This window comes from Triturus cristatus, chromosome 1_2 (genome assembly GCF_964204655.1).
Source record: "Triturus cristatus chromosome 1_2, aTriCri1.1, whole genome shotgun sequence".
Classification (NCBI taxonomy): domain Eukaryota; kingdom Metazoa; phylum Chordata; class Amphibia; order Caudata; family Salamandridae; genus Triturus; species Triturus cristatus.
The window spans coordinates 904,837,256-904,860,673 of NC_140580.1; the positions used below are offsets into that span (position 1 = coordinate 904,837,256).

The 23,418-nt window shown below is 44.0% G+C and overlaps 1 protein-coding gene across 6 annotated transcripts in view; it reads left to right on the forward strand.

Annotated features, from left to right (window-relative positions):
• Positions 1-23,418, forward strand: part of SDF4 (stromal cell derived factor 4) — a 168,110-nt gene that overhangs the window by 31,041 nt on the left and 113,651 nt on the right. For 2 of the 6 annotated variants that reach the window (XM_085609622.1, XM_085609624.1), the window contains exons 2-4: positions 1,446-1,518; positions 3,482-3,752; positions 22,995-23,367. In XM_085609622.1, the coding sequence (XP_085465748.1) occupies positions 3,659-3,752; positions 22,995-23,367 (467 nt within the window). In that variant the 5' untranslated portion in view covers positions 1,446-1,518; positions 3,482-3,658. The remainder of the gene's footprint in view (positions 1-1,445; positions 1,519-3,481; positions 3,753-22,994; positions 23,368-23,418) is intronic. The other 4 variants (XM_085609629.1, XM_085609630.1, XM_085609625.1 and 1 more) reach the window with 2 other exon arrangements.

The window sequence follows — 23,418 nt, forward strand, 5'->3', positions numbered from 1 at the left end:
CCAATGCTTGTTTTGTTTGTGAGTCTGGTTTCTTATCACGTTGGCGGTATCTTACTCTGTACTCGCCTTTTCCTTCTGTCCTCAGACTCGTACATTCATTCGGCCATTCCATGCAGGTAGCTCCATTTATCTTTATAATTTCCCGTGTGCACACGTGCATCTACTATCCGGTTCACGTTATTTTATCGACTTTACTTCTTGTAATTTTGTTATTCTTTTTGATTCTGTACCATGGTATTGTACATCTAGATGTCATGTACACTACAGTATTGTTTGCTATTACCGGTCCTTATTGTTCCGTTTTTCTCTTGAACTCCCATGCTAAACTATTTCCTGTGCATTGTTTCAGTTTTCCTTTTGAACTCCCTTGTTTAACTATTTTCTGTATTTGGCTCCGCATTTCTTTTTCAAATGTTCGGCCATGTCTGGATTTAGGAGGAAAAAGTTTTTCCTCTATTTTGCCATGTACTGTTATTTTATGTTACCTTTCGTATTGTAAATCCTTAAGACTGATTAGGTTCGCTTGTCAACTTATGCACCTTCACGCACTTCACTCCACTAAAGCACTATCATTCTCTAAGATTTTTTCTGGTATGTTTTGATTACCATTTTAGGACCACCTGCCGTTCGTTACAGTGCTACTTTTCACCTATTGTCCCCACTCAATCTATGTTTCCGGTTTTGCAGTGATGTCGCGTATTAATTTTGTCTTTCCACATATCCTATAGGGTTTCCACGCTACATTGTGTTTCCAGAGGTTTTTCACACACGTCTGTTTTCTTAATGCCCGTATGACTATGTGTATTTTCTATATACTATACCACTCCTCTTATGTTTTCCCAGCCCTGGAGAGTCATGGGATAATGGTCCCAAGTGACGAAACGCGTGTTGGCTGGTTGTTTTCTTTTCTGCTGATCATAAATAATTAAATATCCAACCTAAAGAATCTACTGATGTTGACCACTATTCACTTTACTTTAAAGGATTTAAGAAGAGAACTTAATTGTGTGTTCCTATCCTAACGTGTGCCCGGGACTCTGTCTCAAGTTTCGCTGTGGGTCCGTACCCACACATTCACAGGGGTTGTTTGGATTCTCCCCTGACCTGTGAGCACCGTAGTTAATCCATATTTTTCATACCTATTGCTTACCTGCCAGAGCGCCAGTCTTCCTGTTTTACTTAAAACCCTGCGCAGAATCACTACAAAATGTTGGTTATTTGTGTTTTGCTGCTGATGTTTAACAGCGCTGGCATAAATAAAAAAAAAAACAAAAGTGCGATGATTCATATCCACACATTTGTCATGACTATCCGGGGACCACATTGCATTCATCACAATGCATGCAGGTACATATGTAACGATGTGGTGATAAATTTGTTTTTGTTTTTTAATTTACCATTCCAAGATGGCTGTCTGTTTCCAAAGCTTTTTTTTTTTATTGCAGCTGCTGAGTCCTTCGAAAACGGAAAATATATCTTTTTAGGTTGAGCATGAGTCTGCGCACACGCACTGCTCTGGTAAGCTGCTGTAGTAGAGTATGGAATAGAAGCCCCGCCCACTCTCCGCCAAGATTTGTTATTGGCTTCTGTCTTTGTCCTTCGTAAATGCAGGCTTCTGATTCAGTAATCGGTTTGTTAGTCCCTCCTTAGAACCACCTTTTCTTCATTTGTAACCTTCATTGGCTACTGGCCCCTTTACTTCTGTTATTACATGGTAGGTGTTTTAGTCTGTAAGCACTATTTTCTTTTTTCCTACTGCAGGCAGGATGACGTGCGCAGCCAGGACAATGGCGACCGCTTGTTTTAAATATTGTATGCTTTTAGGAAACAGTGCTGCGCTGCTTGCGAAAATCGTACAATATTGAAATAATGGAGTTTGGCGAATCGCATAGATGAAAAGAAGGCACAGCTTGCTAAACTGTATTTTTTTTTATACAATATGTTTTTAGTGTATATTTAAAAATTTGAGGTTGGCAGCCGTGCTTTTTTTTTCCATTGATCCGGCTCGCAAAGCTCAATTTTGCCAATATTGTACGTTTTTCTGCCATTAAACCATTCGCCATTACTCCGCCCTCTTTCTGTGGAATACCAATATCTCCCCAATTAGTGTGTTCCCAGAATACATGATTTTCATTTGCACACCTGCTGGTAACAGTTCACACTACCATTGCTGAAGCCAGTGCTATGATATTGGCAGGCATTGATCTAATAAAGAACCTCCATCTTTGAATTCAAAATCGAAATCCCGCTTCTTACGAAAAACACAGCCATTTAGTGGTTACATTTCCGGTGAATGTGTTATCTAATTAGCAAGAGGTAAATAATTATATAACCAATAAGATACTGGGGTAAAAGTTTTGAGTTTCCACGGCTAATAAACAAGGAGAATGCCGGTCACCAATTGAAGGTGCCTTCACTTTATCTACTGTGAGTATGGAAAGTGCGCATTTGTAATTTCTCTTACAAACACGTGCGTGCTTTCCTATACGTGTGTTTTGAGCTCTAGCGCATGGCAGGCACCAAGTAATGGGGAGAGAGTTCCAGCAAGCAGCCCCGAGACCTCCTCCTTAGCGTGGAAGGGCTCACTACCCACAATTTTGGTCGCCCTTCTGGTCTTTGTTTCACCGCTGCCGCTCTCATGCCTATCCCACCATGGTCGTGAGGAGGATGATGATGATGCTGCGGCGGCGACTGTAGGTGTCCAATCGCTCCATCTTAACCTTCTTTTCTCTCTCCTCCTCCTGCTTATATTTCATCTATGTGGCCCCCGGCATAGGTAAGAGCGGCTGCTTCTGCACCGTTCATTTCAGCCCACACCCACAAAGGAGCCTGCCTTGGATGTGCCTTCCTTTGACAACAGCGCCCCATCCTTCATATGCTGTCCAATGTCCAGCACCAAAAGTAATATAATGTTCCCAATCCACATGTATAACCATTTAATAATCCACTGTTTCCTTGTAACATTCAATTTTGCCTGATCCTTTTAGCATTTGGTTATTTCACTCATCCTTCCTAGAATTTCAGCCTGTACTCGCACTCTCTTGTCCCTTTTGAGCAATAATATGCCAGGTTCAATCCTCCATGCAATATTTATTTATGTTGGTGTCTGTGTATGTTGTCACTATCACTTTTTTGAATCCTTATGCCGTCTATTCTGTCTTTGCTATCAAGGTTGATAAAAGAGTCTCATTGAATTAGATAGCAGCATCTATGGCAACAAGTTAGCAGTAGAGCTTGGCAACATTCATATCCTGGTACCTTTCCACTAAGGCATGGTTTGTGTATGGTTGGATTGTCTTTGTGTTCGAACAAAAACTCTTAATTACACGACAGAATGCGCGTCAAGTAACAGCGAGCACCTTGCTTAGCGCTGAACCTGTTTGCATGCTTGGTTTCAGGAATGTTGGATGACAACCGAGAGTTCGGTAGCACCCTTAACTGAAGCATAACGTGCTTTCTGGCATTCTTCTCTCCCATCTAGGAAATCAATGTGCGACGCTGCTCTGCTTTGAAGGATTTAAATTTCTAGTAACGTACCTTTTGCCTGTTTGAGTACTTTTGAGGTCACACGAAGTCCATGGCTTTTATATTTGGACACTGGTGATCCCACTGTGTGCCACCTTAGATACGTAGCATTACTACCCTAAGACCTTGGAGGATGTGCGGAAGAAAATACTTAAAACACCATCCATGCTGGCAGGGTTTGACTGACCTATGGCATCCTGACAGTGCCAGAAGGACTGGTCTGACAGGTCAGTGTGTGGGGCTGTTTTTTATCAGTTTGTAGTCTTGTGTTATGGTATGTCGATTTCCATTATATTACCAAAAGCTTTGTCTGGAGCATCCACAAATGCATGCACTCTCCCATACCTTGCAAAACACCCATACAGAGTGTCTTTGCATGGTCAAAACTGCCCTGATCTGGAAACGTGGGCCATTTTTTTTTTTTTTTTTAGCAAGGTGATTGACTAATGCGCCACTATTATTTTGGTGCCAGTGCCTATTTTTTATCCCAGTCCGATCCTACATGTTTGCTGACATTCTTATGTAGGTAAAGTATGTTGAAAGTTTATTGATTAGGTTGATCTAGCTTGAGGGTTATCTAGGGATCAGTGGCGAGTTCACCAAACAAGTAACACTCATCCTAAAAAAGCTAGAGCTATCTTATTGGTGGCTTCAGCACAGTACAGTTTGGTTTTTGCAGCTCATTAATGTAAGCTCCCAATCAACTCTCCCTTTCTCTCTCACACACACATCTCTTTCTGTCTCACGCACTCTTCCCGCCTCTCTCATATGGTTCATTCCAGGTCTTTGAGCACAGTTTCTTTCCCATGCCGTTTCAAAATTTCCGTCCCTCAAACCCACACTCTCCTTCTCTTCTTAGGGTGTCTTCTGCATACACCGGTGCACCCTCTTTATGCGTCTGTGGCCTGCCCGTCCTTTCTTTCTCACATACTCTTACTGCCTCTGTGTCTGGAGTTCATTAACCACTTTGTGCACACATTTCCTATCTATCTCCCTCTCTGTCTTTCTTTCTATCTATTCTGTGCAGCTCTCATCCCATCTATTTGCCATGCCACATAATTCCTCTGCACAAATACATTACACAACACACAATTACACAACTAACAATTCCAAATCAACCCACATAACTCCACTCCACATTAACTACATGCACTAAAAAAACAAGCATTTGCAATGCACTAGGTCTCGCATTTATAAGAGTTTGAGCTATTGGCATTGTAAAATTACAATGCCTTTTATTTATGTTTTGGTTTTAAAACAAATAAAAGGCATTGTAATTTACAATGTCAGTAGCATAAACTCGCATAAAAGCAGTGGGCGGCGTGCAGCAGTGTGCGGCGTGCAGCAGTGTGTGGCGTGCAGCAGTGTTTCGTGTAGCAGTGTGAGGCATGCAGCACTGTGTGGCGTGCAGCAGTGTGCCGTGTGCAGCAGTGTGCTGCGTGCAGCAGTGTCATGCAGCAGTGTGTGGCGTGCAGCAGTGTGTGGCGTGCAGCAGTGTGTGGCGTGCAGCAGTGTGTGGCGTGCAGCAGTGTGTGGCGTGCAGCAGTGTGCAGCAGTGTGCCGTGTGCAGCAGTGTGCTGCGTGCAGCAGTGTCATGCAGCAGTGAGTAATGCAGCAGTGTGTGGCGTGCAGCAGTGTGTGGCGTGCAGCAGTGTGTGGCGTGCAGCAGTGTGTGGCGTGCAGCAGTGTGTGGCGTGCAGCAGTGTGTGGCGTGCAGCAGTGTGTGGCGTGCAGCAGTGTGTGGCGTGTAGCAGTGTGTGGCGTGTAGCAGTGTGTGGCGTGTAGCAGTGTGCGGCGTGTAGCAGTGTGCGGCGTGCAGCAGTGTGCGGCGTGCAGCAGTGTGCGGTGTGCAGCAGTGTTTCGTATAGCATTGTGCAGCAGTGTGTGGCGTGCAGCAGTGTGTGGCGTGCAGCAGTGTGTGGCGTGCAGCAGTGTGCAGCTGTTTTGAATGTGGCTTCTCACCAATAAGCCACACCCAATCCCTGCACTGCCACCTGGGAGGCAAATGTACTACTGCACCTTTGAATAATATACACTTTTGAGCATGTCTTACCACTCCTGGCACAGCAAGACTGCAACACAAAACAAACAGCACCTTTTGAAAAGGGGTATTATTTAACAAAATGCAAAGACTCTATCACTTTTAGAATAAGGCTTGGGGTTTATTACATATTACTCTCTAAGCAAAGACTATCTCAGATACCAAATGCATAAGATTCAAATATATGTAGCAAACTTATAATCTAAAGGCATGAATCAATAACTGAGCAAACTATAATACTGATTAATAAACAAGCAATAACTGATATAAGATAAGGTACACTGGACGTCCTGCAAGAGATCAGAAATATATACATATATAGAGAGCAGAGGAGTACTCTGGATGTGCACCTCCCACACCACAAAGAAAACACCTCCAATGATCCAATAACCACACAACTCAATACATCACCTGGTGCATACACTGCCCACTTCTGACTGGGGGAATTACAGCCGGGGATCAGAGCTCAGCAAGCCAGGGTTCAATCCGAGATACACATCTGCCCTCGCTCGGAATCCAAACTCCCAGTTTCTCAGCCTGCAACCCTCCGCTATAAACACACTAGAAGATTCGTGAGAGATCTCCTCCCACCGCCAGAGGAATTTTACCAGAACTGGCCAAGTTCTAAGCAAGCATCTCCATGGCAGTAAGGAGCTCTCAAGTCTCTTCCTCCATTCGCACTTCTTCCAGCCTCTGTCTTGACGAAGCTCTCACAAGGCCTTCCACAGTACACTAAACAAAAACAATCGCTCAGGAAAACTCCAAGACCTTGAATGTGAATAACCCAAACAACTTGCAAGCACGGCTGTGCATGCAGCAGCAAGGCAGAGTCAGACATGAGGCCCTGTCAAAGGCAATAGTCCGCACCTATAATTCTCATCCACACAACTTACAAGCACCACTGTGCACACAGAAAAGTTTGAAGCAAGGTAAAGGCAGAAGGCAGAATGACATTAGACTACGTCAAAGCCAATAGGTCAAAGTCATAATTCACCTAACCCAAATAACATTATACACTTAATCCCTCAGTCTACAACATTGAACACATGTGTGCACCACCACCCACAAGACTGCACCTCAACATCCCATACCTTCTATTCTTGGAAAGACTATTCCACTAAAAGACAGAAGAAATGCAGGCATATGCAAACCCATCCTACATTAAGTCTAAGGTAACTTAACACACTTAAGTCAGTACAGAATGGTGGTGGTTGAGGGTCATCATAGGGTGTCAGACCACAAAAGTGGCTGATTCACTACAGCGGCGTGCAGCAGTGTGCGGCGTGCAGCAGTGTGTGCGGCGTGCAGCAGTGTGTGTGGCGTGCGGCAGTGTGTGGCGTGCGGCAGTGTGTGGCGTGCGGCAGTGTGTGGCGTGCGGCAGTGTGTGGCGTGCAGCAGTGTGCGGCGTGCAGCAGTGTGTGGCGTGGTTTGTAAACCACAAGAAAGGCGGACATCAAAGGAAGGGTGGAAGGGAACGAGCATATGGGGTGTGAGTTATAACGAAAGTTAATTGTTGTAAGAGGAGATGCAGGAAGTGAGGCAGAGCGCGCGCTGGCGAAAGCAGTCTGCTGCTTTCAAGTCCAATGCCAGCTTCGCGCTTGAATGCCTCACATGCACTGGCCATAAACCGCATTCCTAAGGTCTTGCGCCCCTTACTAAATCTCTCTGAATGCGTGAGGCGGCGCACGCGCAGGAAGTAGCTGGTGGCAAATGGAATGCGTGTGGTTGTGCGCGTAACCGCCACCCGATCCGCCAGGGAAGACTTTGGGAGCATTTTCTGAAGCCCCTACATATGTCTCGCTAGGCGATCGCTTCCGCGATAGCCAGGCGAGACCTAAAAACACATGGGTGAAAGACTGTCATTTGCAGCGCCATTTGCTCAAACTCTCGTAAATGCGAGACCTATTGCATTGCAAATGCTTGTATTGTTTTGCTAAAGAACGTGATGGTGAGGGGTGAGAGCAATGGAGATGTGGTGGTGTTGCTGAGATTGTCATCACAGATTAGGGAAGTAGTGGAGGCGGAAGGCTTAATGGGAGCTAAAAAGTGTAAAAGAACTGGCGAGATGGAGGAAGGAATGGGGGAGCTGGGGGGGACCAAAGTGGAAAGAGGAGGGATTTGATGGTGGCGAGAAGCACATGAGGTAGAGAGCAAAAAGAACATGCACTTCCATGGAATGCAGAAATAACAAGCATTGGCATAGCCAATAGGTCTCGCCTTTGGGACCTTATAAGTGTTTAGATAGAGCTATTGGCTTTGCCTCTCACCCGTCTTTCTTTAACCACACTAAACCTGGTGCATGTCAGAAACTAGATGGACGGTCACACTGTAAATCTATGCTATGAATACACAAAACCGGAGAAAAATACTGGCTGAATTTCCTCGATGTAGGCAGAGGACATGTTTGTGTTTTTTACTGGGGACTCTTTCTTTGAGTGTTGAGCTTTCTGACAATTGAACTCCTAGTATGGCTGAGTTCTTATTTAATGAAGTCTGAACAGCTTTCAGTAAAAGATCAAATCAGAAACTGCGAAAAAGCCTCATTTCAGCTACGTCAGAAATAAGTAACATACTGCTAATAGCGCTTTAGTGTCTCTGGTTAAAAACGAACCAGAATTTGGAGCTGCCTGCCTACTCCATTTCTTTTTTTTGTAAAAATGGAAATCATTGAAGAGTAATGGGTTCCATTTTTTAAAATATTTGAATCAATAGTGGGATTGAGAAAGTCTTAGTTTTCCTGGTCCGAACCAAAAACGTATCTTCACAATCATCCGGCGGCATGGATATTGTGCCTTTGTGTAATATTGAAGAAAGCTGTTAAGCTTTCTTTTTTAGGCTTGATAAAATAATTAAGAAAGATCCAATCAGGGGCACTTACAGAATGTAGTAAATTCACAGCCCCCTTCGAGCGCCTGCGATCCCCTTCACCCCCCCCCCCCCCCCGTTCACACCTTGTAATTCATTCACTCACAGACGGGAGGCAGGGCCATATGGGAGCCTCACCTCAGAGGGGGCAGGGCAGGTAGGGAAGCCCCATGAGGCCGTACAGCACTAGGCCTCAACATGGTAAGCTATAGGCAGACACAGCCCCAGGAGCAAACACAAATATCACATGCACCCCGCGGAACGAAATAGCAACTGTGATAATGCAATAATACTATTTACAATAAGTGCTACATAATCACGATTCTAATTAACTTAACAATAGGCTAAACGATTCTATAGATGTCTATGTGGTGCCTTTTAATAGGAATCCTTGATAATAAATTCGTGCTCTGAGGACCCCCATACCGCCAAGCTGAGCATTACAAAACATCCTACAAAGAGTTGCATACGCTAGGCTGCAAGCTGGATTGATGAGTTGAACACTCCCCATTGAAACATGCAATGACTTACAGGTCTCGAATTTTACTCCATTTTGTGAAAGCAGACAAAATGAGAACCATTAAAGTGGGATAACAATAACAAACCCGTAAGTTACAGTGCTCTGAAGTGCAGTTCGGCACTTGTTAGGTGGGTTAAGCTTGCCATATCAATATCTGACCACTGTAGCCCATCCGTTCTTGTGACAGCCTCCAGCTCCATCGTTGCTCGTGCACTCTCTTTTTTTTTTTCCTCATTGTCAGCCTTGTGTCTTTTTTGGGGGGAATTATGTTAGTCAGCCAGCAACCCTGATGGTGGGGTGGTGAAAGTGGTATACCATTTTAATTTGCCTTGGCAGATGTTGAGCGTGTTGAAAACGGACAACAGGAGGGGGGTGAGAGCAAAGGGAATGCGGACAACGGGAGGGGGACGGGAACATGTAGAACACGGACAAAAGGAGTGGGAGGGAGCAGAGGGAATGTGGACAATGGGAGGGGGCTGGAGCAAAAGCAGAGGCAAAAGAAAAAGTAGTGACCCGTATCAAAAGGATCTAGGCAGCAGGGACAAACGCCAGGGCGGACTAAAAACAGCATCAAGGCGGGACAAATGTACAGTATCCACAAACTCAAACAATGGCATCTAGAATGGCGGACTAAGTAACTAATCACAAGCGGTGGGCGTATGGTCGGTGTCTTCTAACTTCCCAGAGATATTACTACATGCCGCGCATGCCCGCTGCCTCTAGGCGCAACCTAAAAAGGAGAAAAGTATGTAATTAAGCAGTGTAAGGATGCATGTCATCAAATCGAAAAGATGGTGAAGAAGCTATGCTTCTGTGAAGGTCCTAATGCAGGAAGAGGCAGGAAAGCCATCAAATAAGGAGCAAGCAATAAAATTAATAAGAAAGCCAACAAGTTGTAAGCAGTGAGCCAACCAGTTTTAAATAGTTGATCATCCCAAAGCCTGGTATAAGTATTATTATTGTCAACAATAGGTCTCTTAGAAAGCTAAACGTTTGATATTTAGTACCCCTTCCCCAGTCGATGGCACCAGACTATGGCCTACCAAATTAGGGTAAGTACTGACACCCTCAACAGTCACCAGGAATCTTGGGGTGTTGTTGGATACAATATTATCTTTCAAACCCCAAGTCAATGCTACAGCTGCTACTTGTTATGGGCTTCAAAAATCACTGATAAAGTCCTAAAAGTATCTCCCTCTGGTCACCCAGAAGGGGATTGTACATGCCCTGATTACCTCCAGATTAGACTACGCTAATGTCCTCTATCTGGTAGCTCCTCGAACTGCTTGCGTGGCTTTAGCGTGTTCAGAATGCTGCAGCCCGACTTGTACTAGATATTCCTAAAACGCATTCTGTCAGGTCAGGCTTAAGGCAACTGTGTTGCCTGCCAATTAAGTCTAAAATTAGGTTCAAAACATTCCTGATCACTGACAGAGCATTTCATCAGACATCAGGAATAAATGAACAAGATAGTCCCCTGCAAGGGTATTGCATTCTGCAAATCGCAATCTGCTTTACTTTCTAAAGTACAAAAAGACAAATCTGTCTGGAAATCTTTTCCTTTCCTAGCAACAAGTATTTGGAATGCTTTACCACTTTATTTGCATACTATTCCCAGTGAAAGCCTGTTTAAGGCTCAATTGGAAATTTCCTGTTCCGGGACTGTAGATTCTGCTCTTACTCATGCTCTATTTAGCACCAGGATACTTCTTATGAAGAAGCAGTGGTGCTCTGTAAGTTTCATTTGGCCCATTCATTGATTGATTCATTCATTTATTGACAGCAGATGGCTAAAAGCTGTACATGGGTGAGACCTAAAGTCTTGCCTCTAACAGCATAAATGTAAAGGGCTATATTTTTTATGGTAAAAGTGACTGACCCAAAAACAATTATTAAGCAAAAATAATCTTATTACAGCCCTACCCAGACCTGTCCCCTGCCAATGTATTACCCACTTACAATATCTGTTCGGCTTTTTATCTAAATTCAGTAAGCTGAAAGTGGGACATGTACAAGGTTGCAAGCACGATTAGATCTCCAAACTGAGGGTAGATCTACGTCCATCACTACAAATCCAGGAAGGAATACTTTTTCTTGTTGCTAACATTGTGAGTCTTCTGTGCATCTAACTCCTCTATAGTGCAATCCTTGGTTTCATTATACCTTTAATTGTCATGTTCCTCCCAGAGAAACCCATAGCAAGTGCCAACGTGTTTGTCAACCAGTATAATATATCATAGCCTGTATCCTGGCTACTGATCTGGTTTCTGTCTCTCAAAGGAGCAGACATTTCAATAAATTATATTGGAGAAACTGAACACACTTTCTCAGTGAAGAGAAACTGGTAGCGGAAAGAGCTATATCTACTTTTGTGCAGCCTATGATCATTGTGTTAGGGTTATTTTTATTAGACAATTGAAACTATTTGTGAATCACGGGCACTCCCTTTGAACAAATCAATCCTTCAGAACCTCATCCAGCAAATCATAAATAGATCATCTAAATCCTAGAGAAAAGGCTGCTGTGTCACATGCTTCCAAATTCCTTTATTTAGTTTTTGCATTTTACTGTCAATAGCCACGCCTAGGAAAGCCAATAATATATCAACAGCAGGTGCAAATGTAAATTAACTGTTTCAGAGTCTTTTCTGATTAGTGACCCAACCAAGGAGGATGGCAAACACCTCAATGTACCTAAATCACAACTGTTAATTGATAAAGGGCAACTACCCCGTCTTTAGGGTTGTAGAGTTCCAGGTTTTCATTCTGTTTATCTAAAGAGAGTGGACTAGCGGTATGGTGTGTTGTTGTGGCGATATTTTGGTGATCAGTCCGGCGGTTTTGTGTTCCTTGAGTTGGAGAAGGCTGTTGTTTCTGTTAATTTCTGTTGGGTAGTTGGAAGCAGTTTGTTTGTGCATTAAGGTTATGCTGTCAAATCTAGGAAAACGGGCAAATGAATCAGAAAGAAACACTATGTGGATGAGCCTACTTCTGCTTCCTGCTCTCCTTCACCTTGTAGAAAAAGATCTAGATGGAGATCTAGAGAGGAGCGTGAGGAGGATTTTGAATATTAAGAGCCATATGTACAAATTTAAGGAATAGCAATGACCTAATTGCAATTATTTTGCTAATCACAATTAGGAAATTGCTATTCCTCGTATGAAATTAATTCAATCAATCAATCATGGCATTTGTAAAGCGCGCTACATACCCATGAGGCTCTCAAGGCGCTAGGGGTGGCAGGGGGGAGCTGCTACTGTTCGAAGAGCCAGGTCTTGAGAAGTCTTCTGAAGGTCAGAAGGTCTTCGGTCTGCCGTAGGCGGATGTGGAGGGTGATCCATGTCTTGGCGGCTCGGTGGGAGAATGATCTGCCGCCGGCGGTCACTCTTCGGATGCGTAGTACGGTGGCGAGGGCGAGGTCTGCCGAGCGGAGCTGGCGGATGGGGGTGTAGAGGCTGAGTTGGCTGTTGAGGTACGTTGGCCCGGTGTTGTGGAGTGCCTTGTGTGCGTGGGTGAGGAGTTTGAAGGTTATCCTTTTGTTGACAGGGAGCCAGTGTAGGTCTCTCAGGTGGGGTGTGATGTGGCTACGGCGAGGGATGTTGAGGATCAGGCGTGCGGAGGCGTTCAGGATACGTTGAAGCCGTTTCAGGAGTTTGGCTGGGGCTCCTGCGTAGAGTGCGTTTCTGTAGTCCAGTCTACTGCTGACGAGGGCCTGGGTGACCATCCTTCTTGTTTCGGTGGCGGGCCACTTAAAGATCCTGCGAAGCATGCGGAGGGTGTTGAAGCAGCAGGAGGAGGAGACGGCGTTGACCTGCTTCGTCATGGAGAGGGTAGAGTCGAGGATGACCCCTATGTTGCGTGCGTGGTCGGTGGGAGTTGGGGGGTGTTCCTAGTGCAGTCGGCCACCAGGAGTCGTCCCAGGCCGAGTGGGTGGATCCGAGGATGAGGACCTCCGTCTTGTCAGAGTTCCGCTTCAGTCAGCTGATTCTCATCCAGCCGGCGACGGCCTTCATTTCTTCGTGGAGGTTGGTTTTGGGGGTGTGGGGGTCCTTGGTGAGGGAGAGGATCAGCTGGGTGTCGTCGGCGTAGGAGATGATGTTGAGGTCGTGCCTTCGTACGATGTGGGCGAGTGGTGCCATGAAGACGTTGAACAACGTTGGGCTGAGGGATGAGGATTGGGGTACGCCGCAGATGATCTCGGTGGCTAAGGAGTGGAAGGGGGGGAGGCGGCCGCTCTGTGTTCTGCCGGAGAGGAAGGAGGAGGTCCAGCCCAGGGCTTTCTCTTGGATTCCGGCGTTTAATTTAGCGATTCCTAATGGGTCGCAAATCGAGCTACCTCATCAATATTAATGAGGTAGGTCGCAGTTTGTTACCCATTAGGAATTGCAGCCATCATATGGATGGTGGCCTGCTGAGGTCACCAGACCAACATGTCTGTGATTTCTTTTTAATAAAGCAATATTTTTTTTTTTCTTTTTCATTGCTGCCCTTTTTTTGAAGGAAAACGTGATGTGTTTTAATAAAATGAAACAGTATGCTCTTAAAAAACATTTGTTTCAGCATTCACAAAGAGGAAGGGGTCATCAAAACAACATCTGACACGTGTTTTGTCACAATAAGCACTCTAGCCCTATACTTTTGGGCCTTTACATTATTCGAATGCAGTGTTACTACAGATAAAAGCCATACCGCTGTACTTTTATTATTTGCTTATTTGTGAATGACCCCTCATCAGGATAGGTCTTCTGGCTATCTGCCCTTCGGCAGGAAATCCTGTCTTATGTACAAACCTGGAGAAGGCATTTATTTATGTTTGGTTACCCAGGCCATATCTATATTCGATATGTTTGGCCAACTTTATTTCTACCGTATACTCCGATCCGTAACCCAGGACGCCAACCACCACAAGCATCTTGCCCAACTGCTTGGGCTTCCCCAAAACCTCTTTGAAAGTTGAAAAAGTCACTGTCATGATGAAACACGTGTTGGCTGTTGTTTGATGACACATGTACCGGTGACTACAGCATTCTCCATGACCTTATAAAATTACACTACTGAACATACTGCCTACGTACCCTATGTCATGGAATTTGTACTCCCATTCTGAGTGGTATGGTGTCTCCATTCTTGATTATTTACTGGGATGATAGCTCTTTACATTTCAGGGTTGGCATATATTCCCTCACCTGGATGACTAGTTACTTCCTGCTCCTTCACCACAGGAAGCCTTGAAGGGTCTAGAAGCTCTTTGAAACTGACTGTCAATTCCTGACCTACTTCTAAATGTCAAAGTGCCAGCTGGTTCCTTCCCAGGAAAGAATTTTTATCAGAGCACACTTTCGGACAGATTGGAGACAGCATTTCCTCCTGAAGAAAGAGTAGAGCCTCTGCAACTGGTGCTGTCATCTTTGCTAGCTCAATCATGCCTCTAGTTGAGGGTTCAGGGAGTCATGACCTCTTGTGTGTTTCTGATCCCATAGACTTGTCTGCATCCACTCCTCCTTCTTATTTATCTTCTACATTATTGCAATCTTGCGTCTCAAAACTTCAGAAAGCTAATTCCAGCGACCCCCGATTCCACCTTCTTCAGTTGTGGCTGAACCAGTCTACCGCTCGTGTTAAAAGATGCTGGCCTGAAGGGTTGGGGAGCTACTGTACTAGACTTATCAGTTGAAGCATTTCATCAGACATCAGGAATAAATGAACAAGATAGTCCCCTGCAAGGGTATTGCATTCTGCAAATCGCAATCTGCTTTACTTTCTAAAGTACAAAAAGACAAATCTGTCTGGAAATCTTTTCCTTTCCTAGCAACAAGTATTTGGAATGCTTTACCACTTTATTTGCATACTATTCCCAGTGAAAGCCTGTTTAAGGCTCAATTGGAAATTTCCTGTTCCGGGACTGTAGATTCTGCTCTTACTCATGCTCTATTTAGCACCAGGATACTTCTTATGAAGAAGCAGTGGTGCTCTGTAAGTTTCATTTGGCCCATTCATTGATTGATTCATTCATTTATTGACAGCAGATGGCTAAAAGCTGTACATGGGTGAGACCTAAAGTCTTGCCTCTAACAGCATAAATGTAAAGGGCTATATTTTTTATGGTAAAAGTGACTGACCCAAAAACAATTATTAAGCAAAAATAATCTTATTACAGCCCTACCCAGACCTGTCCCCTGCCAATGTATTACCCACTTACAATATCTGTTCGGCTTTTTATCTAAATTCAGTAAGCTGAAAGTGGGACATGTACAAGGTTGCAAGCACGATTAGATCTCCAAACTGAGGGTAGATCTACGTCCATCACTACAAATCCAGGAAGGAATACTTTTTCTTGTTGCTAACATTGTGAGTCTTCTGTGCATCTAACTCCTCTATAGTGCAATCCTTGGTTTCATTATACCTTTAATTGTCATGTTCCTCCCAGAGAAACCCATAGCAAGTGCCAACGTGTTTGTCAACCAGTATAATATATCATAGCCTGTATCCTGGCTACTGATCTGGTTTCTGTCTCTCAAAGGAGCAGACATTTCAATAAATTATATTGGAGAAACTGAACACACTTTCTCAGTGAAGAGAAACTGGTAGCGGAAAGAGCTATATCTACTTTTGTGCAGCCTATGATCATTGTGTTAGGGTTATTTTTATTAGACAATTGAAACTATTTGTGAATCACGGGCACTCCCTTTGAACAAATCAATCCTTCAGAACCTCATCCAGCAAATCATAAATAGATCATCTAAATCCTAGAGAAAAGGCTGCTGTGTCACATGCTTCCAAATTCCTTTATTTAGTTTTTGCATTTTACTGTCAATAGCCACGCCTAGGAAAGCCAATAATATATCAACAGCAGGTGCAAATGTAAATTAACTGTTTCAGAGTCTTTTCTGATTAGTGACCCAACCAAGGAGGATGGCAAACACCTCAATGTACCTAAATCACAACTGTTAATTGATAAAGGGCAACTACCCCGTCTTTAGGGTTGTAGAGTTCCAGGTTTTCATTCTGTTTATCTAAAGAGAGTGGACTAGCGGTATGGTGTGTTGTTGTGGCGATATTTTGGTGATCAGTCCGGCGGTTTTGTGTTCCTTGAGTTGGAGAAGGCTGTTGTTTCTGTTAATTTCTGTTGGGTAGTTGGAAGCAGTTTGTTTGTGCATTAAGGTTATGCTGTCAAATCTAGGAAAACGGGCAAATGAATCAGAAAGAAACACTATGTGGATGAGCCTACTTCTGCTTCCTGCTCTCCTTCACCTTGTAGAAAAAGATCTAGATGGAGATCTAGAGAGGAGCGTGAGGAGGATTTTGAATATTAAGAGCCATATGTACAAATTTAAGGAATAGCAATGACCTAATTGCAATTATTTTGCTAATCACAATTAGGAAATTGCTATTCCTCGTATGAAATTAATTCAATCAATCAATCATGGCATTTGTAAAGCGCGCTACATACCCATGAGGCTCTCAAGGCGCTAGGGGTGGCAGGGGGGAGCTGCTACTGTTCGAAGAGCCAGGTCTTGAGAAGTCTTCTGAAGGTCAGAAGGTCTTCGGTCTGCCGTAGGCGGATGTGGAGGGTGATCCATGTCTTGGCGGCTCGGTGGGAGAATGATCTGCCGCCGGCGGTCACTCTTCGGATGCGTAGTACGGTGGCGAGGGCGAGGTCTGCCGAGCGGAGCTGGCGGATGGGGGTGTAGAGGCTGAGTTGGCTGTTGAGGTACGTTGGCCCGGTGTTGTGGAGTGCCTTGTGTGCGTGGGTGAGGAGTTTGAAGGTTATCCTTTTGTTGACAGGGAGCCAGTGTAGGTCTCTCAGGTGGGGTGTGATGTGGCTACGGCGAGGGATGTTGAGGATCAGGCGTGCGGAGGCGTTCAGGATACGTTGAAGCCGTTTCAGGAGTTTGGCTGGGGCTCCTGCGTAGAGTGCGTTTCTGTAGTCCAGTCTACTGCTGACGAGGGCCTGGGTGACCATCCTTCTTGTTTCGGTGGCGGGCCACTTAAAGATCCTGCGAAGCATGCGGAGGGTGTTGAAGCAGCAGGAGGAGGAGACGGCGTTGACCTGCTTCGTCATGGAGAGGGTAGAGTCGAGGATGACCCCTATGTTGCGTGCGTGGTCGGTGGGAGTTGGGGGGTGTTCCTAGTGCAGTCGGCCACCAGGAGTCGTCCCAGGCCGAGTGGGTGGATCCGAGGATGAGGACCTCCGTCTTGTCAGAGTTCCGCTTCAGTCAGCTGATTCTCATCCAGCCGGCGACGGCCTTCATTTCTTCGTGGAGGTTGGTTTTGGGGGTGTGGGGGTCCTTGGTGAGGGAGAGGATCAGCTGGGTGTCGTCGGCGTAGGAGATGATGTTGAGGTCGTGCCTTCGTACGATGTGGGCGAGTGGTGCCATGAAGACGTTGAACAACGTTGGGCTGAGGGATGAGGATTGGGGTACGCCGCAGATGATCTCGGTGGCTAAGGAGTGGAAGGGGGGGAGGCGGCCGCTCTGTGTTCTGCCGGAGAGGAAGGAGGAGGTCCAGCCCAGGGCTTTCTCTTGGATTCCGGCGTTTAATTTAGCGATTCCTAATGGGTCGCAAATCGAGCTACCTCATCAATATTAATGAGGTAGGTCGCAGTTTGTTACCCATTAGGAATTGCAGCCATCATATGGATGGTGGCCTGCTGAGGTCACCAGACCAACATGTCTGTGATTTCTTTTTAATAAAGCAATATTTTTTTTTTTCTTTTTCATTGCTGCCCTTTTTTTGAAGGAAAACGTGATGTGTTTTAATAAAATGAAACAGTATGCTCTTAAAAAACATTTGTTTCAGCATTCACAAAGAGGAAGGGGTCATCAAAACAACATCTGACACGTGTTTTGTCACAATAAGCACTCTAGCCCTATACTTTTGGGCCTTTACATTATTCGAATGCAGTGTTACTACAGATAAAAGCCATACCGCTGTACTTTTATTATTTGCTTATTTGTGAATGACCCCTCATCAGGATAGGTCTTCTGGCTATCTGCCCTTCGGCAGGAAATCCTGTCTTATGTACAAACCTGGAGAAGGCATTTATTTATGTTTGGTTACCCAGGCCATATCTATATTCGATATGTTTGGCCAACTTTATTTCTACCGTATACTCCGATCCGTAACCCAGGACGCCAACCACCACAAGCATCTTGCCCAACTGCTTGGGCTTCCCCAAAACCTCTTTGAAAGTTGAAAAAGTCACTGTCATGATGAAACACGTGTTGGCTGTTGTTTGATGACACATGTACCGGTGACTACAGCATTCTCCATGACCTTATAAAATTACACTACTGAACATACTGCCTACGTACCCTATGTCATGGAATTTGTACTCCCATTCTGAGTGGTATGGTGTCTCCATTCTTGATTATTTACTGGGATGATAGCTCTTTACATTTCAGGGTTGGCATATATTCCCTCACCTGGATGACTAGTTACTTCCTGCTCCTTCACCACAGGAAGCCTTGAAGGGTCTAGAAGCTCTTTGAAACTGACTGTCAATTCCTGACCTACTTCTAAATGTCAAAGTGCCAGCTGGTTCCTTCCCAGGAAAGAATTTTTATCAGAGCACACTTTCGGACAGATTGGAGACAGCATTTCCTCCTGAAGAAAGAGTAGAGCCTCTGCAACTGGTGCTGTCATCTTTGCTAGCTCAATCATGCCTCTAGTTGAGGGTTCAGGGAGTCATGACCTCTTGTGTGTTTCTGATCCCATAGACTTGTCTGCATCCACTCCTCCTTCTTATTTATCTTCTACATTATTGCAATCTTGCGTCTCAAAACTTCAGAAAGCTAATTCCAGCGACCCCCGATTCCACCTTCTTCAGTTGTGGCTGAACCAGTCTACCGCTCGTGTTAAAAGATGCTGGCCTGAAGGGTTGGGGAGCTACTGTACTAGACTTATCAGTTCAAGCAAAAGTTGTTGGAGAGGGAAAGTGAGAAATCTTCGAAGCGGAGGTATATGTCACAAGTTCTTCATGGTCTGTGTTACTTGAGGAACAGGCTGGAGCATCAACTTGTTCTGATTCAAAAGGACACCCTGGTGACTTTGGCTTATATAAACCATCAGCGGGTGACCTAATTCAAATCACTAAATCTTCTAGCAATGCAGCTCTGTTTATGGGTAGATGTTCATCTGCTTTCTCTTAAAGCTATTCATATCCGGGGCAAGGACAGGTCTCGTGGACAGATTAAGCAATATTTCCCTCTTCACAATATCTATCACTAACTTCTCAGTTCTTCAACTCAGTCTGTTGGAGGTTTGGGAGACCTTTCCTAGCTCTATTGGTCTTCCAATAATTGCACGCATTTCAAGATTTTGTTCATGGTTTTCAGCTACAGGTTAGATGCTCCTCGTTACCATTGGCCTCTTAATCTATATGCCACAACTACTTCTTCGAATCTCGGAGAAGTCAGCGGATGTAATTGTGGAACTTCCCTACTGGGCCTGCAGTTCCGCGTTTAGTCTTCTGCAGTCTATGGCTCTCTCTCAACCTTGGGACCTTCCTCTTCGGTTTCTGATGTCTTCTTCTTCAATGTCTGTCTTTCTTGACCTGGATGTTGTAAGGATTGAGCTAAAGAGTAGAGGCTTACAAGTCATCAAGCAGAGGTCCTTCAAAAATCTAGGCTTCCTTCACCTCTAAAGGCTTACTCTAGCCACTTGGGTTGTTGGTGGTTGCCAACATCCTGGTCTCCTGTCCTATGTAATCTGTCTTCTGTTTTCAGTTTGTTTATGTGGGATGTGAGAGGAATTTAACAGTTTCGACTTTGAATTCTCAATAGGCGGAAATTAAAACATTCAGGGAACCTGGGGTTTGGAGGTGGGGGAGCATGGTGTGGATGAATTTCCAGCTATGGAGCTTCTTAGGGCTTTTTTTTTGTATCTCTAAACCTTTGGTACATCCAAATGTTGGTGTTGAGATCTCTTGGAATCCTCACTTGAAACCCTTGATTTTATGGATTTGACGTTTTTAACTAGGAAGACCACCAATTGTTGCTGCTTGGAGAATTGATGAATTTGGGGCTCTTTTGTGTAGTGTCACATTTATCAGGATTTTGGATGATGCTGCAGTTCTTAAGCCTTTGTATCTGAAGTGGTTCCTCTACTGGTCAGGTGGTCCTACTTCCTAACCTTTTCCTCCCTTTTTCAGTGCAAGAAGAAGTTCCTCCTACCCTGGAAGTAAGGAGAGCCATTTTAATTTGCTTTGAGTGGTCTAAACCCTTTCTTAGATCAGATACTTTTTTGTTGTTGTACTCCTTTTTTTCTTTTTAATCAAGGTCACACAGCTTCTACAAATACTGCTAGAAGCTGGTTCAGTCTATCATTTCTTTGTCCTATTCTTTATTTGAAACGCTTTTCCTGAATTTCTTCCGAGTAAATCTAGCAGAATGGTAGCTGCTTCTTAGGCTGAAATCCAGGGAGTCTCTAATTCTGAAAATTGTGCAGCAGCTACTTGAGTTATTACAATGCACACTTTAGTGAGCTATGTTCTTACTCATAACATTGGATTGAAAGGTTGTTCAATGGGGAAGATTGTCTTGAATTCAATTCTACTCCTATTTTTAGTTTTTGTCGATTATTTGTTTTTCTTTGGACCGGTAGTAAATATTCTTGCAGACTAAGTGCTCTGTTTAAATGTTAACTTGCCAAAAAGTATCAAAGGCTAGTATTTGTATTCTTTATAAGTAACAAATGGTACAAAGACAATGGATGGAAGAATAATGGTTTAATTTACCAGTAATCTTAATTAACCTTAGGTATTCTTAATTAGGATGTCCTCTGGCTTTGTAGCATGGATGCTGCCAGTGAGACTCTGGTGTTCTGTGGTGTGGTCTTTAATGTTGAATTTAAGCCTGAAGAATCTAACTCGATTCTGGCAGCACTACTTCCTTGATGTGATGGGAAAACTTTAATAGTTACTGACTATCATAGCAACCTTATTGACTACCTCAACGGATAGCTTGTGTGGTCCTTCCAAGGGAATTTCTGTTTTAATTTTGGCTTAGAAACAGTACTGGAAGATCAGCTGCAGATAGACCAGCTAGATAAAACTTTAATGGCCATGAGACTGGTTTGGTTGTTGATACAGATTACATCAGAGTGTTATGTTCCTATTTATTGTGCATTCATAAATAAAGACAGCAGTGACTATAGTGCATTAACTCTTATCATGCAATTCTGTATCTGCACCTGTTTATAATAAGAATGGTTAAACCTGTATTGAAGCAGTAATGAATACTGCTGATATCTCCACTAGGGTGAGGTGCATTTTCGGCCTCAGTTTTTAGGAAATTTTTACTATCAATCAAATTAACTTCTTGACGCAAATACCTCGGGGCAGGTACTGTGTTTGAACAGTTCAATAAGGGTATTGCGGTTTTATGCTGACCTGTTCAGTTCGTTGTGTGCAAAATCCTGGAGAATGTAATGAAGTGGTGAAAATATTCCCACACAAGGTGAACAAAGTGCAATTAAGCATAAGTGTACAATGGTATTGAACATAGTCAAATGGACTATAATGGTAAGACCTGGTATGATACTGAAGCCGTTTGCAGCTCTGCAGATACTTGATCCCTTCGTAATTTGATAGGTAGACATGGCCACAACAGGGTCGTGGGTTCTGTTCTGCATTTTGTGAGTCTTGGGCAGGTGTGTGTTTATAATTTCACAATGAATTACGGTCCTGGTAGTACTAAAAGTAGTCCCTGTTTTTCCCTTCTTTGGGTAATGGAAGGATACTGACTTTCAGAGAAGTCTGGGCGATTGAGAGCCTGGACAGTAAGAGCTCTGGCGTGGGTGGAGTGCCGATCAACCTTGAGAAGTCCAATCTGGATCTTTATTTAACTCTGGTTCTTAATACTTTCTGAGCCTGTTAGTTTTCCCAAATTCGTGGCATCCTGCCATAATTAAAAACCTGTTTAGAAAGGGAGACCGGGCTCGTGAATCCTGTTGTGGGACAATTTCCTTATTATGCTCCTCTGTTAAGTTGCTGGGGACGATAGTAGTAGGCAGTTTTCACAATTGGGTAAAACCCAGTACGCAAACGCAGTACTAGCATTTTCTTATGAGCACAAGTGTTTGTCACACAAGCTGCTCTTCGTTCGGTCAATTCTGGATCTTTGTTCTACGTTTGACATCGTGGCCAGATGCACGCTCTGGGTGAGTATGCTGGATGTGGGGGTGGCTTTTCTGCTGAAACAGATTTGTATGCATCTGCAAGGCTCCATGAGGTCTGGATGTGCTCGGTAGTGCAGTGACCCTGTCAGTTCCATATCCTGTGTTTGTCACAGTTCCTTTTTTCCCCACCTTTCTGTTTACTTGTATGTTTAACAGCTTGGATAGTGTTTTATCTTGTTTAGCTTCTGAATCGCCCAAGGTGGCTCTCCGGTTTTACCCTTATTACTCTAAGAAGGCAATCTAGACCTTATTTAATAAATCTAGATTGGGCTACAAACACTAATCTCTAAATATATTTCTTTTGAGACAGACTTGTGATTTACGACAAACCTTATTAACTCTAAAATGATGTCATTAGGTGTAACTAGCAAAAGCCTAAAGTATATTTTGGTGGACAACATTATCCTGGGAAGGGTGAACTCTTTCTGTTCTTGTGAGTAGAATTGGAATACAAACCGAATTGGAAAATATGTACATATACAATTTATAGTGAAGACGTGAAACTCAAAGGGTGCATTTTTAGCTTTGTATTGAGGATGAGAGATTTCATGGTCCCTGAAGCTTGAACATATATAGGGTTCCCTCTGTTTGTTATGGGGCTGGCATTGTGGGATGTACAACTGTAGCTAATTTGCAGCTGGAGTCATTTCAGTTTTTTAAAAAGGTTATTGGGTCTCCTAATTGCCATATCGTAATTTGCTTGTCTTCTGTGAGTATTCTGGTCTTTTATTTGGGTCTCAATTAGGTGTGGTACACTGGCCTTCTAATTCTCTACTTATTCATTCAATAAAGGCCCTCTATAAGTGCAGGCACTTTACATTTGTTACTTTCATTAAAGATCTCCTTTTTTGTATTTTTGTTCTAGGACATAGAAGTTCTTTGAAAACACATTTGTTCCAACGTGTGGCCTTTGAGTTATATGATCCAACGATGATGTCCAAGCAGGCATTCCTCTGTAGCCTGGGCTCTCTCTATCTTTCCCTCCTCTTTATTTTTTTGCTGATGGATGTTTATGCCAGGCCCGCCAACAACTCTGCCCTCAAGCTGAAGCCAGTGGACAACAAAGACGAGAATGAGATCCTGCCGCCAGACCATCTTAACGGCATCAAGATGGAAATGGATGGCCATCTAAATAAGGACTTCCACCAAGAAGTCTTTTTGGGCAAAGAGATGGAGCAGTTTGACGAGGACTCTGAGCCACAAAGAAACAGGCGGAAGCTAATGCTAATATTTGGAAAGTAAGTTTTTCTGGGTGGTCCTTAATGAAGGACTAGTTCACATGCGCAAAA